The sequence below is a fragment of the Drosophila pseudoobscura genome, chromosome X (genome assembly GCF_009870125.1).
Source record: "Drosophila pseudoobscura strain MV-25-SWS-2005 chromosome X, UCI_Dpse_MV25, whole genome shotgun sequence".
Taxonomy (NCBI): Eukaryota; Metazoa; Arthropoda; class Insecta; order Diptera; family Drosophilidae; genus Drosophila; species Drosophila pseudoobscura.
Window position 1 is genome coordinate 4,590,846 of NC_046683.1, and position 15,697 is coordinate 4,606,542.

Below are 15,697 nucleotides of genomic sequence, written 5' to 3' on the forward strand. Positions count from 1 at the left end.
TTTTTTAAATACGAATTTACGGAATAAACAAACGATAGACTTCCGCTTTTAACTGCTGTTTCTTCTTCTTCGCAGCGCGCGAATATTCACAGCAATGGAATCGATACTATCCGCTGTTTTCTAATCGATTTCAAATTTTAGAGAGTTTCAGAAGTCACGGCTGTGACTGTAATAGTCTTTTTACACTGCCGACCATCGATATCGGAAATGACGCAATGACGCAGAATATGCGTTTACACTGGCAGACGCAGGTTATTGCGTCATGAGAATAGCTGTTTTGTGTATTTGATGACGAAGAAAGCAACCAAATTATGGATATAAACCATTTTATGGAAAACAACAGGAAAATGCACGATACAAACTTGATGCTCGTATTTTTCTGTCATTGGTGTAAGTATTGATAGGAAGCTCAGATTATAACAGTACTTATATCCCAGATCATAAACCCGTTGCAATTTAAGTTAATCTGACATTGAAAAACAAATTTACATAGTATTTCAGTATTGAATTGAATTTTTCCTGGAGCTCGGATTATCCACCTGATATTTATCAAAGTATTCTCCAAGCAGTGACCAGGAGCAGTCACTATAAATAATTGCAGGTATGGTCATCTCTAAAACACACAGCACAAGAATTTAGTTAATTTATTACTGAAAAAGTTCGTTCTGGGTAATTGGGTCGTTATTTAAGCTCGATCGATTTTGTTCCCTGTCTAACCTTGTGGCATGTCCCAGGCCACATCGAATGTATATTCTTGATCACTGCTGCTTTAATTGGGCTTAAATTAAAAAATAACGGCCAAACTTGTCTCCTTCCGGTGTCGCTTTTGATAATTACATACAAATGTAGTTAATATGTAGCGAATGTGTAGTTAGCAACTTCATTTTGTCGAAAGTGTTAACCATTAAATAAAAATGAGATCTTCAAGTTAGCCAGTCTTCTAGGAAAGTGATTCGTCAATCGGATAAATTGATGTACCGAATATCAAAATCGAGGTACATGAGGAATTAGGAATACATATAATTTCGTCAGTATATTTCTGAGGGTCACACTGTTGCTCTCTTCTGCAACGAACAAATGAGTCGTTATTTGTAATGGTCTATTTCAATAGGGTATGGACAACAGGCAAAAACAGCCATGCCAAATTGCAAGGTAGGAATTGCAATTATCTAGCGTGTGAGGACACATACCTTGCAGACAAAATCGGCTTTTTGTTCACAAGGTATATTTGGCAAATGGGGTAGATCTCACCTATCATACGTTGCATTTGCTGGACCGTGTTGCCTGTTGCCCACACCCTCTTTTCCCTCCCATTATGTAGCAAATGTGTCGTTACCGTGTACCTGCCGTGTAGCATGTAATAAATTAACATCCAACACTAAATGAAACAAATTTCTTGCCTAACATAGATTTCCCGATTTTGCCGTAAAACAAGAATATCGAGGCGTGTGTGAGGCAAAATTATACGACATTTTTCGCCATCACCATGCCCGCTAACAAGTCGGGCGCAACTGGAGCAGTGAGACCGGTAGAGATACCGGAAACCGCGACAACAAACTCATCCCATGCCGCCCCATCATCAGCAGCAGCCCCAGAGGCGTCGCCGAACGGTGGCGATGAGGCTGCCAAAGAGGCAGAGGAGCGCGAGGAGCTGCGGCTGTTCATCCACGAGCTGGGTGAGAAAATCGAGAGCAAGCGGCTGCTGCGTCAGCAAAATGCCAACATTGAGCTGCCCGGCGAGGAGTTCTTTGCCCGCCTCGACTCCAGCCTGAAGAAGAACACTGCGTTTGTGAAAAAGCTGAAAATGTTCACCACCACGCAGCTGGAGCCGCTGCTCCGTGAACTGTCCGCCTTGAATCTGAGCAAGTATATTTCGGAGATCTGTGCCGCCCTGGCGGAGGCCAAGCTCAAGATGAACGATGTACCTTCGGTGGTGATGCTATCCTCACGCCTTCACGCAACCTATGTGGACTTCGATACGCACTTCCTGGAGGCTTGGCAGAAGGTGTTGAACATCAAGGCCGAGAAGATCAGCAACCCGAGCAAGCTGCGCGTCGATTTGCGCCTCTTTGCGGAGCTGATTAGCTCGGGTGTTATCCAAATGAAGCCCGGCCTGGCCCTGCTGGGCATGGTACTGGTCCAGCTAATCGGCCAGGACAAGGACGGTCATAACAACTTCTCCATTATACTCTCGTTTTGCCGTCACTGCGGCGAGGAATATGCTGGCCTGGTGCCGCAGAAAATGCAGCAGTTGGCTCTCAAGTACGGCGTCGAGGTGCCCAAATCCGATTTCCTGGCAGCGGACAAGCAGGCGAACCTGCGCACCATGCTCAAGGGCTACTTCAAGGCCCTGTGCAAGCATGTCCTGGCTGAGCAGACCGAACTGATGAACATGACCAAGAACATACGCCGCACGATGGAGTGCAAGGGCGAGATCTCCTCTGAGAAGCGCGAGAAGTGCGAAATGATGCAGGCGAGCTTCGACAAGCTGCTGGCCTCCGCCCAGACCCTGTCGGAGCTGTTGGCCGAGCCGCTGCCGGAGCTGGCGAAGGAGTCTGAGTGCTGCAGTCCGGGTACAGTGATTGACAACATGCTGGACAGTGCCGCCTGCGGGGTGCTCGATCCTTGGGGCGATGAGGAGACACGTGCCTTTTACACAGATCTGCCCGATCTGCGCCAGTTCCTACCCGACTTCTCTGCCCCCAAGGTGGACCTTGAGACCATGGAAGAGCCCAGCGAGCTCACCGAAGAGGCCATTGATGCCAATTTAGACGCCGAAATGGATATCGACGATCCGCCCTCCACAAATTCGGATCCACCGTCGGAGAACATAGCCGAAGACCAGCCACCGCCAAGCACTCCACCCCTGCTGGCAACCACGGGCTCCTCGGCTAACGATTTGAAGCCGCAGAAAATGTGCAGCGCTTTGATGGAGCTGGGACGCCAGCAGCTGCAAAGCCAACCGCAGACCACTGCCCAGACACAGCAACAGATACGCCAGCAATTCGATATATTCCTCGTGAATCTCTTCAATTGCGTCAACAAGGAACTAATCGACTCGGCCGCCATCGAATTTCTGCTCAACTTCAACACAAAACACCAGCGCAAGAAGCTGACCCGGACGATATTTTCGGTGCAGCGCACCCGCCTGGATATCCTGCCCTACCTGTCGCGCTTCATGGCCATCGTTCATATGTGCAACACAGACGTGGCCGCCGATCTGTCCGAGCTGTTGCGCAAGGAGTTCAAGTGGCATATACGCAAAAAGAATCAACTGAATATCGAGTCCAAGCTAAAGATAGTGCGCTTCATTGGGGAGCAAGTGAAGTTCGGGCTCTTCAAGAAGTTCGACGCCCTCGGATGCCTCAAGATGCTGCTGCGCGACTTTCAGCACCATCAGATCGAGATGGCCTGCGCATTTGTGGAGGTGACCGGTGTCTACCTGTACAATTGTCGCGACTCCCGTCTGCTCATGAACGTCTTCCTCGACCAAATGCTTCGCCTGAAGATGGCCACAGCCATGGACTCGCGTCATGCGGCCCAAATTGAGAGTGTCTACTATCTGGTGAAGCCCCCAGAGTCGTCCAAGCGCGAATCCGCACCACGTCCCGTCATTCACGAGTACATACGCCACCTGATCTTCGAGGAGCTGTGCAAGCAGAACGTCGAGCGGTGCATCAAAATGCTGCGGCGCATCAATTGGCTGGATCCGGACACCAGCGGCTACGCCATCAAGTGCCTTAGCAAAGCATTTCTTTTGCGCTTCCCACTCATTCGCTGCCTGGCCGATCTGGTGTCCGGCCTCAGCTCTTACCAGCCCCGGGCCGTCACCATTGTCATTGACAATGTGTTCGAGGACATACGCGCCGGCCTCGAGATCCATTCGCCGCGCATGGCCCAGCGTCGCATAGCCATGGCCAAGTATTTGGGCGAAATGTACAACTACAAGCTGGTGGAGTCCACACACATTCTGAATACCCTGTACTCGATTATCTCGCTGGGTGTGTCCACGGATCAGAGCGTGGTCTCGCCGCTGGATCCGCCGGACAGCCTGTTTCGCCTGAAGCTGGCGTGCATGCTTCTCGACACCTGCGGCCCCTACTTCACCAGCCAGGCCACGCGCAAGAAGTAAGTGGAGCCAAGAAGGAGAGGGGACAGAAAAACACCCACCTAATCACTCACTTTTCGCTTGTTTGTCTGTTTCAGGCTGGACTATTTCCTGGTGTTTTTCCAGCACTATTACTGGTTCAAGAAGTCCCATCCCGTATTCTGCAGGGAGAATGCGAGCTCTGCGGATCTCTTTCCCATACTGGTTGATCACACATATCGCGACTGTCTGAGCGCTGTCCGTCCCAAGCTGAAGCTGTACACAAGCCTGGAGCAGGCCAAGGAGTCCATCGATCAGTTGCAGGAGAGACTCTTCCCCCATTTGAAGTCGCATGCCAGCGATCCCAATCTGACCAGCATCAATGAGAACAGTGAGCTAGACGAGGGCGTAAGTAGATTCCATTCTCTTGATTCCATTCGATGATTCACGGCGTTGACCATTTTCACAGCCCACTGACGAGGATTCTGGCTCCTCGAACGATCAGCGGGAGCGTCAGGCTGCCGGCCTGGAGCCGGAGCAGAGCAACGAATGTACTGAAAACGAGACAGATGTGCCACTGGGACCACCACCACCGCCGGAATGGTCCAAGGAGGACTTGGATTTCGAGCAGCAATACGAGAGAATGACTACCGATTCGTACCAGGAACGGCTCAAGGAGCCCGTCAAGGCTACTGCCAAGGACATACCCGTACCCATGATGGCGCGTCTGCAGAAGAAGTCGTACGAGCAGATCTCAGCTGGCCAGATCTCAAAGGTAGTCAGTTGTCCAGACCTGCCGCCTCGCTCGCCAGCACCCGATCTGCCCGAGGGCTCTGGCAAGGCACCGCCCGTAAATGCCGGAGGTGCAGGAAATGCAGCAGGACCTTCAGCGGCAGCAGGAGGAGGAGCAGCAGCTGTTCCATTTGTGCTGATGGTGCGCGGCAACAGAGGCGGCAAGCAGCAGTTTAAATCGTTTGTCTGTGCCTCAGACTCCCACTTGGCCATCAATCTGAAGGTGCAGGAGCAGAAGATACGCGAGGAGAAGGAGAAGGTCAAGCGCCTCACACTGAACATCACCGAGCGCATAGAGGAGGAGGACTACCAGGAGTCGCTACTGCCTCCGCAGCATCGAAATTTCACTCAGAGCTACTACCAGAAGCCCAACAGACACAAGTTCAAACACCAAAAGGGCGCCCCCGATGCGGATCTCATATTTCACTGAGACGTCCAGCAGCCACAGACAGCCTCAGGCCGATTCTGGGCCACAGACCCCAGACCAATCCAAGTCAAGTTAACAATCAGGGAATGCACACACTGGCATCGCAGTAACTATGGGTAAAGCGGATGATGGATGCAGGATGATGGACGATGGATGGTGACCCCAACAACGTTCAAGTTTACGACATATTGAAATATTGTAACAGGGAATACGAATAGAGAAAGAGGGCTCCAAGAGACCGTGATGCTCTGACTGCAGGAACCTACATACACATCCACATCCACACCGTGTCTCATGTCCACGTTTTAGTCCAATCCTCAGGCACAGGACACCTGGACATACACGTTTTTACACCGTACTTAATTTGAGTTCCCACCACAGCGCTCATCCGCTTTATCCCATCGCCAGCGCGCTGGCAAGCCCACGAGATTCTACACTCATTGCCAATGCCATGCCCCACGCAAGCACAGATCGAGCGGCATGGCAGCTCAAGAAATTATAAGGCCCTCCCCCATTCGATACCCTCCGCTATGGTGTACATAAAGAGCAGAGCAGAGTCTATAAACTAACCATACACATAGTACGTACGATTGCCTAGACTTGTTTTGAAAACAGCCCCCTCTGCTGAAGAGCGACACAACACAATCGATTGATACATAGATAGAAATGCATATATACCATAAACCACAAACCATATACCATATATGTATGTTGTAAATATATGCATCCGTACATACCATACCCGAGAAACCACCCGAACCGATGGCTGTTTCCACACTTAAACCCGAGCCCACACAAGAGATAAAGAATATACCATAATTACATTTAGATCGGGGGGAATATCTATATAGATTCGATATATTTACACATATACACACGCATGTATAGTAGCTGGGTCCCATCCTTCCTGTCCTCCTTGCCCTTTAATGTCTTGACTGGACTTTGACACATTAAAATAGTACATCCCCAAGAATCGTTTGGTTTGTTTTACTTGTTTTTCGTTTTATTTGATTTCCTCTAAAATTAGCGTCAAACAATTTGATTTTCTTCTTCTTAACCATCTTATTCTTGTATATTGCCAGTGTATTGGTATTCGTTAAATAAAATGACTCCAAAATGTTTTACGCTTTTTTTTTGTTTTGCTTATTTTTTGCTTGTTTATACAAATGTTTTTTTTTCGTTCGTTTGTTTTACTTTTAAAATGTTAATCAGTAATCAGTACAAATGGCAAAAGATATAATATTTATATAGTAGTATTAATTCACTATTAATGAACGAAAATCAATTCAAAACAAAACACACACAAAAGAGACTATCTCTATATTCTCATAAATACAAAAAAATTAAAAACTAAAAAAAAATTAAAAACGTACAAAATGAGTTCAAAACGAAAATGAAAATCGTATAGAAATCAAAGTCCCGGTCGCACTCTTGCATTTTAGATTAACAATTACAAAAGCTTAAATGTTAATATACGCTTAAATATTACAATTGTAAAGTTAGATATTTTTATTTTTTTCATTTTTAACAAAAGAAAACACATTTAGACATCAGAGGGTGGGGCCGTTTCGGTGCAGGCAGGCAGGGAGTTAAGTCATTTTCAATACAATTTGCAATATTGCCTTTAAAAGAGTGATACACATACAAATATATATACATATATATATATATATATAAATGTAATGTAAATGTAAATAAAACGTACAAAAACACATTGCGCTTAAAAACTACTCGAAAGAAGTGTTCGAAAAGAAATCAATAGAAAGAATATCAAAATCAATGGAATACAAATCATAAGAAACAAATAATTAGAAATAAAATACAACAAAAAATTCATGTGCTGGCTGGATAAATTGTTGGGGGGTAATGGGTTCTGCTGAACTGCTGAACACAGATGTCATTATATAAATCATAAATCGTAATCATCTATTCCTAATAATAATCGTTTCGTAGTTCATTTTCTTGGCTGTTTGTTTGTGCTGTCTGTTTCTGTTGGCTCTCTGTAGACGGAAGCTCTCTATACAATATATGTATATATATGGATTTTACAAGTCTAAAACATTTTATAGCAAGGCACACATCGTTTGCTCGTTAAGTATACGCATTGTATAAAGGCTGCCCTCGAAGGGGGTGGGTGTTGCGGGGGGTGTATAATATATATAGCTCTATATCTGTATATATAAATTTGACTTAGTTTAGAACGCGTTTCAGTGGCAGTTGACTTCAACAGGAAACTATCGGGCGCAGCTTTTGTTGAGTTAGATTTAGATATTAATTGGGGGAAGAGACACACAGACACTCTTGTGTCTCGTGCCTCGTGTCTCTCCCCAGGCACAAACAATCCATCCATGGATGACACAGAATTTTTCACTAATATTTAGTTAGATGGTGGATAGTGAATCCAGTTGATTTGATTATTTGCCCGCATACATGGGATTCTTGAAGGTGGAGGTGGCCTGCTTGTAAATGGGATTCTCGCCCTAAAGGAAAAGGAAAAGGAAAAGGAAGACAGACAGATCATCAGAATAACGAACGAGCAAGTATGAGCAAGTATTTTCGATGACTTACCGCATTCCATTTGGCATTCATGCTCTCCTTCTCGAAGCGGGCAAATTCACGGCGATCGTGTATGGTGGTGAGGAGCTTCCAGAGCAGGAGAATGGCCAGGCCCACGAGCACAATGGCGGCGATGACGCCGAGCACGATGCCCAGCATAAAGACCTTGGGCGGGCACTCCTTCTCCTCCTGGGCATGGACCACCAGCTCGCCCTGTTCGCTGTACTTGAACATGAACTTGCAGTCATCCTCGTCGAAAAATGTGCACATCTGCTCGTCCTTGTGCTCATCGATTGTCACCTTCTCAACGCCCACCGGCGTGAAGGCCGTGCAGTTGCGGGCACAGTCATCCACGTTCTTCAGCACTCCGGTGTGGTACATCTGGCACTGTACGCAATCCTTCAGCTCCTGACAGCGGCCCGAGCAAGTCGGGCACTTCTCACAGTGGCGTCCAGAGTAGCGGCCTTGGTCGTTGGCCGTGCACTTGCAGACGCCACACTCGCAGGTGCCGTGACCGGAGCAGAGCTCGCCACCGCCGGGCGGGATGCAGGTGTCGTTGGAGGCCTGGCAGGCACAGCTACTGCCCGTCCATCCGGGCTTGCATACACAACGGCCGCAGTCGCAGGTGCCGTGATCGGGCCCAGAGCAGAGCTGGTTCTTGTTACGCTCGCAGCTAAAGTTCTCGCACTCGCAGAACTTGCCAGTGATTACCTCCTCCGGATTGGGCCGCTTGAAGCACTCGCAGAAGCCGCACACGCAATTGCCGCGTCCGCTGCAGTCCACATTGGTGGTGTTGTCCGCCCGGCAGCTGGCATCGTTGTTGATCGTCGAGTTCATGTCCGATACGGAGCACTCGCAGGTGTTGCCAAAATGATGCTCGCCACAGTCACAGATGCCGCACATGTAGGTGCCGTAGTTGTTGCAGTGCGGCGAATGCTCCTCATACCCAATGGAGCCGGGATGTTCGCAGGGGCAGGAGCAGAGCATTTCCAGTTTGATCACCATGCTCTCGTTGATGCCAACGGGATAGATCTGGATAACCTGATTCCAGTCGCGTGGATCCTCCGGGCACTTCAGCACCTGAATCTGGGCCGTGAAGCTCACCTGCTTGCCCACCGTCAGGTTGTCGCATTTGGAGGTCTGGATCTCGGGTCCGTTTGTCAAGCAGGAGGAGAAGTACGTAATTTTCACGTCGCCTGTGGCATTGTCCTTCATCTCTACCGACGAGGAGATTTTCTGTATATGGATAGTTATAGTTTTTACAATTCAGAGAGCATAAAGAGTTACTGTTCACTCACGTTGTACTCCTTCTGCACCAGATCGACCACATTGGACGAATCATTCGAGAGGATGGCCGCCGAGGAGCCCTGAACGTGGGCGGCCAGTTTCTCGTACACGGTATACTGCGAATTGGTCACCGCAAAGATGATGTTGATGGCATTCTCCTTGACCTTCTGGTTGATTTGCGATATGCTCGGATAGTCCTGAATCACCGAATGCGTGTACATGCCTTGCAGATCCAGATGGCATTCGCCATCGTTGGGCGCTATCACGCCGCCCAGTTTGCCATCGCCCGCGTAGTGGAAGCCGGCGTCCGTGGAGAAGACGAGCAGGCGACGGGCCTGCTCACGCCATCCCACCTGCTGGCGGCAGGCAATGGCCTGCATAATGGCATCGAATCCGCCCTCGGGCGCATCGAGATTACCAGAGACGGCCGCATCTTTCACCTCGTTCTGTGCTCAGGCGAATAGAAAAACAGGATTAGTTTTTTGTTGGGGTCGTAGTTGATGGGGTTTAGCAGTGTTGTTCGAGCAGTTAGCCAAGGAGAAAGCAAGTGAAAGTGAGAGGGAGAGGAGGGAGAGAAGAGACGAGAGGAAGAATTAGGAATTTTAGACCACCTCCGATTCGGTTCTATCAATATTAGTCAAGATAAGGGGTGTCGGCTCTATGCCCGATAAGATACAGTATGCATACATGACGAACTGTTGCTCTGTTCAAGGTTCCATTATCAAGAAACAAGGCTTTCCATAGAACCCATACAGTATATATATTTAGGCATAACTTTACGATATTTGAAATTCAATCGGTTGTATGGTTTGATGACATCATAATCGATCGATCAATCGGTCTCTCAATGAGCTTCTGCAGGCAATACTGGAAGCTATTTGATAGTCGTTCTTTTAAAGTTTCATGATCATATAGGGGCTCAAAGATGTATCTTCCCTGATCTTGGGGCGAAGAACTGCTGGACAGCCTGTTCGGGACATGCCAGAGGCCATAGCCTTGCATACTGTTTCTCAGTTGTAGGGATCATAGTGGTGGGAGGGGAATATATGTGTGGTAGAGGATATATGAAGGTGTTAAATAGATAACAGAAATATCACGCAATGCAACAACGATTCGTTCCCATGCCCATGCATATATCAAGTTTAAATATCGATAAGGAACACAGTGTATACTATATAGAATTAGATATAGATAAGTAGCATGCCAAAACCATATAAAGTCCCAAGCAACGTGCAAACTATCATAAATAAAAATTAGAGTAAAAAGTAATGAATTAAATCAAAAAATAATATGTTAAATGGGGTGCTAATGCAATGCCAAATATGCATGTTATGTTTTTGTCTCGGACGTGTGTTAGATCCGATCCGATCCAATCCGATATAGACCTGGATCTGGATCTGGCGCATGACGACGACTTACAGAGAATCTATATGTGTCCGTGCTCAGGCCCATGATGTTTCGATAGCCATAGGGAGCAGCGCATTTGGGGCATGGCTCCTCCAGGCTAATTTTGTTTTTAATTTGGATTTTTTGTTTTTTTTTTTTTTTGGTTTTGGAATTTTGTATAATATTTTGGAAAGAGTATATAGTGACATAGAGGTATAGAAAGAGTGATATAAATGAGAGATAGAGAGAAAGAGAGAGAGAGAGAGAGAAACACAAAAGAAAAATTGTATAAAAATGTTTAGACGACATCGAGAAAGTGCATTAAATTACGATAAATAATACGATACGAATGCAATACGATTTATATTTGTACGAGTATGTAGTATAATAGATCCCCCCCATTCCATCTGCCTGAATGGTTGGATTTTCCACAACAAACACGCACACACTTAATGATACAATATATAGCTCTTACGATCTATTGTATGTGCGGAATATCATAAATATATAGTGGTATATAGTATGTATATAGCATAATAATCATAAGCAGGGATATGGTATACGTATTAGTTATAGGGTTAGAAGGACGCCACAAACATAAGCAAGAAATGAGTAGGGATAGGGGATATGGGGATATGGATATATGTATTTGGTGCAGGCATAGCTATATTTATATATATATGTAGTTATAGATTGATTAATTGTCTCTTACAGAGAAGCTTTCGGTGTTATTGTTGAGTGGCATGTGATTGCGGTAACCATAGGGAGCCTTGCAGTTATCGCAGGGATGCTCGAGTCTACAAATTCCGATTCCGATTCGGATTCAAATTCGTTCATTGGATGGTGTGGTTGTTGTTGTTGTAGTTTGTTGTTGTTGTTGTTGGTGTACATGATGTTGTTGTAATATATATATATATGGTGTATATATATCATATAAATTATCAAAAGTTAGTGAATTGATTTAATAAAATTAGATAAATTAGGTTAAAAGTCAGTTTATAATATAAAGCTTAAACATAAGTAAATACTATGCATGGATACTATACGGATAGGGATATTTATTCATGAGAATATAATCATCAAGAGCAGCTCAAAAGATTTCGCATCTTTAGATCAATATTTAATGAGTTTTTTAGGTTAGAAATTTTTAGAAGGGAAATTCTACCAAAAGGAGAGGCTTGACTTTATGGCTGTTGTGGCGAAAACTCTTGACGCTGCGTTAGGTCATAGCCTGACTCAACAATTACTCATACTTAGGATCCAATCGACTATATAATCGTATACAATCAGCGGCCGGCTCCAGAGAAATACCCATGAGTCATCGCTGGTCCATCAAAAGACCGATACTCGTACTCTTTTGATTGGCAATCCTAAAACTTAATTTCTATTTTGTTTTGCTCCATCTTGGATGGTACTCACTTCTTGGGAATGGTGGACACATAGGGCATGAGCACCTTGTCCACAAACGAACCGAAACCCAGGCGGAAATTCGATGTGATGCTCTTCATGGTCTCCGACAGCTTGTCGCCCAGGGCGGACAGCTTCTCTTTGTCATCCTCCATGGACTTGGAGAGGTCCATCAAGTAGTAGAGATCCACGGGATAGCCCTCGGCCTGGGTGTAGCTCACCTTCAGGTTGTGGACTTGATCTGTAAACAGAAAAAACAGCCGCCGGATTAGGGGCGGGCTTCGAATGTGGACCCCGGAGTGACTTACTGATGCGCAACTTCAGGTTTACAGACTGTGGTTTGATTTGGACAATCTCGCCGGAGCTGGCCGACCATCCAGAGTATTGGGAGCCATAGGAACTGGCGCTGGAGCTGGAGGAGGAGGAGGAGGAACTCTGATGATAGGAGCTGCCGCCAGAGATGTACTGACCACCGCCGCCGGCGGCACCACCGCCGCCAAAGCCACCGGCCGAGCCATAGGCTTGACTCTCGCCAGCCAGCGTCAGGTTCTTGTTGATGAGAATTTGCTCCGAGGTGTCGGGATTCCAGACGAACTGCTCGGGACAGACATCCGGCGAAGTGTGCTGGAAACAGCGCGATCGCCCCTCAAAGTTTGGCTGCATGCACCACGCACAGCTCTGGGTCTGGATGCATGTGTGGCACTTGTCCTTGCCGCTGCACGGATTCTGGACTAGCTTCCCCGCCAGCTGGCACTGCACCAGGGAGGCGTGCATCAGGGCCAGGACCATGACCGATAGCACCGCCAAATGGCAGCTCTTTTTTGTCTTTGCGACGTACATTATCGTAGCTCTTGTCTCCCCGTCTCTCTCTCTCTCTCTGTGTGTTGTCTGCTGCTCTTATTCTTAGCCGTTGCTCGGCTCTCTATCTCTGTCGCACCTCTCACTCGCTCGCTGTCAGCCTTCTCAGTCGTTTTTGTGCGGCTGCAAAAGAACAAAAAAATAACTGCAATTGAGTGATCGAGTTTGTTTTCCAATTGGAGTATATCCGTTAGGAATTGCATCGCATGTATGCATGTATGTATGTGTGTGTGTGTGTGTTTGGGTGTGTATATGCACTCTGGTCACACCGCTGGCATCCGCGAGTTTCCATTAATCTTCCATACATTTGTGTGTCAGAAGATATCATACCCCGTACTCTCAGGACGTACGGATAGGTTGGACACTATTTTGAATTAATTATAATTTTTTAACTATGCAAAAACTGAACGAACATTTTAGCCTTAAATTATTTTCAACTTGTTCTTAAGAGGGTATCGCTAAAGCCGGTTTTTGGTTTACTTGTCACTTTGTTTAGTTTTTGCCTTGTGCTGTCTTTCTACCTTTGCGTTTAATTATATATTTCCCCGCCCCGTTATCGTGCCAGCGTATGAAATGGAACATCATCACGGCCAGATGACTCATCTCACACACACACACCAGCACTCGCTCTCACGTTTGCAGCTATACATACATGTGTGTGTGTGTTTGCTCCACTCAATATTGGTGCCAAATAGGATAGAGTGGACACCTTGGAGCTGTCAATGGCCCTCACTGACTCCTCTTCTCATTCAGCATTCGTCAGCGACACTTGCTCACTCCCCCGCTCATTCATAATTCCCTCGCTAGCACGCATTTCCCCCCCTGTCATTCATCATTCACTACCACTCCTCACAGTCCTTATTCCCTGTTTTCCCTTTGGCCATTCCTCTCCACATTCCTTATTCTACCACTCACTCACGCGCGTCCACCCGCTCACTCCCCCTCTCATTCATCATTTAGTCACTCCCTCTCTCATTCCTGAATCCCCGACTGTTCCCTCTCTTCCATAAGGAAATGCAAAACGTAAACAAAGGTCGGCCGCAGAGAGGATAAATGTGAGTTGTGCAAAAGAGAGAGACGAGTCCCAAACAATGCCAGCTCTTTGTGAGTGCACTCCCTAAGAGGGTGTTACGGGGTTCGGGCCACTTCCGAATGGCTCAGCATGCCTTCCGGGAACCCGCGCATGATGAATCCGGTCACTCGACTGAAATCGCCCGTAATGATTCATTCCAATTCAATAACGGAACAGATTTTCAATGCAATCTCAGAAGGGCTGGCTTCTTTCTCACTTTGCCATTGCCTGCAGCTACATATGCAGACATATGTATGCGTGTGGGTGAGTAGGTCTATATATAGCCGCCCACGCACAGGGGAGACGCTATTTGCGAGATTCGTGATGCCGCCACCGCCGAAAAAAACTGAATCCCACATCTGCAAACAGGGTGAGGGGTGGGGGTAGGGGTATTGGAAGTGTTGCGATCAGCTTTGGCCATTGCTTTTGGTTCACCCCGCTGAATCTCCACTGTGCGGCCCGCCTACAGACCAACAGACAAACATCTGCGGCACATAAATGTGGGCGTACTAGTTCCAACGCTGCCAGAGGGCGCACACTGTCTCTCCTTCTCATTGAAAATCATGTTGTGTCTGGTGTCTGGGGAGAGGGGGGTAAGAGGTGGAGTGGGGATCGCAATGGAGATAAAGAGTAATCAACAACTGCGTCAACATTTGAGGCGTACGGCCGATCTTTAAACTTAAAAAAAAAAAACTGTCACACCAGGCAGAGTACACCCTGTAGAGGATTCAGCAAGCCAAATAAGATATATATTTCTGTGTCAGTGTCTGTGTGCGTGTGTCGTCATTGCGAATGAAATCATCAGAGCAATACACAGAGAGAGCACACAGCACATATCCAGTTTTACGGTTTTTTGTGTGTGGATGACTTCTTTTTTGGTCAATTGCAGTCAAAATTGATAGCATTTCTTACGTAATTTCACTACTTTTAAGATATTTCACTCGCGCTCTAGCCGCTCGCACCACTTGAAATCAATGTTTGATGCGTTTTCAATTGGATTTCGAACAATGTATTTCCATCAGGGGCGGGTTTGCGCCTTTTATTTTGATTTTCTCGCACACTTGTGGAGTTGCTTGCCCACACAAAACACACACACACACGCATGCACCGCAGAAGCTGACTCAGTGAACTATCACTTCTAGCACTTCTTTTCATGTACACATATATAAGGCATATGTACCTAGTCAGCGTTTTTGAAACAAAAAATAACACAAGAATTGTTCAAAAGAATATAAATATTACTATTTTATCGCCACCAACGGTGTTCGCACTTCCACTTAGATTTAACCAGTGTGACCGCGGACTTATCGATGAAATATACCGTCCGACCCTCAGAAATATACTGAAAAACAACGTCTCATTTAAAAAATATACCAAAATTCAATTCAAGTTCTATTTTACATACTCCCCGTTTTTGATCTTCCATGGAATATTTTATCCGATTAATGAGTCAATTTTCTAATTGATTGGCTAAATTTAAATAATTGATTTAATTGGATTTCTATATAACGTTGAAAATTACGATTTTGCCGTTTCAAAAATAAGCCAGTTATTCCACCATCCATCCGGGATGTTCGTAAACCGTACATTTCTATGCGATATATAGCCGATAGTTTTCATATGCAGCCCTGAAAACAGTGAATGGGGATCGCGCCCGGACATATTTCAAATCCTATTTTAACCTAATTTAGATATATTATTATATATTAAAGAAATTTTAAAATTTACGTTGCCCATTCGTTAGAATGTTTTGAAATCCCAGGCTCCAATGAATACAGAAACTATTCAGTCTCTATTTGAAAACTATCTTACCGAAATTTCGCCT

The 15,697-nt window shown here is 46.2% G+C and overlaps 2 protein-coding genes across 5 annotated transcripts; one reads left to right on the plus strand and one right to left on the minus strand.

The window, feature by feature from the left end:
• Positions 1 to 458: 458 nt before the first annotated feature.
• Upf2 (UPF2 regulator of nonsense mediated mRNA decay) lies at positions 459 to 6,279 on the plus strand. The gene is made up of 4 exons (XM_001355511.3): positions 459 to 601; positions 1,410 to 4,128; positions 4,207 to 4,495; positions 4,557 to 6,279. Exons 2-4 carry the CDS (start codon positions 1,487 to 1,489, stop codon positions 5,307 to 5,309), a joined length of 3,684 nt encoding a protein of 1,227 aa, XP_001355547.2. The 5' UTR covers positions 459 to 601; positions 1,410 to 1,486; the 3' UTR covers positions 5,310 to 6,279.
• An 8-nt stretch (positions 6,280 to 6,287) lies between these two features.
• mys (position-specific antigen beta subunit myospheroid) lies at positions 6,288 to 15,230 on the minus strand. 4 transcript variants are annotated; one of them, XM_033384039.1, is made up of 7 exons: positions 15,115 to 15,230; positions 12,251 to 12,923; positions 11,955 to 12,183; positions 10,569 to 10,653; positions 9,161 to 9,595; positions 7,875 to 9,098; positions 6,288 to 7,786 (listed from the first exon to the last, which is right to left on the minus strand). In XM_033384039.1, exons 2-7 carry the CDS (start codon positions 12,780 to 12,782, stop codon positions 7,721 to 7,723), a joined length of 2,571 nt encoding a protein of 856 aa, XP_033239930.1. In that variant the 5' UTR covers positions 12,783 to 12,923; positions 15,115 to 15,230; the 3' UTR covers positions 6,288 to 7,720. The 4 variants fall into 4 exon arrangements, with proteins under 4 accessions (XP_033239930.1, XP_033239929.1, XP_002133692.1 ...); XM_033384038.1 differs by lacking the exon at positions 10,569 to 10,653 and adding an exon at positions 11,248 to 11,332; XM_002133656.3 differs by lacking the exon at positions 10,569 to 10,653 and adding an exon at positions 11,248 to 11,332 and having other exon boundaries at positions 15,053 to 15,166.
• Between the last annotated feature and the right edge of the window lie 467 nt (positions 15,231 to 15,697).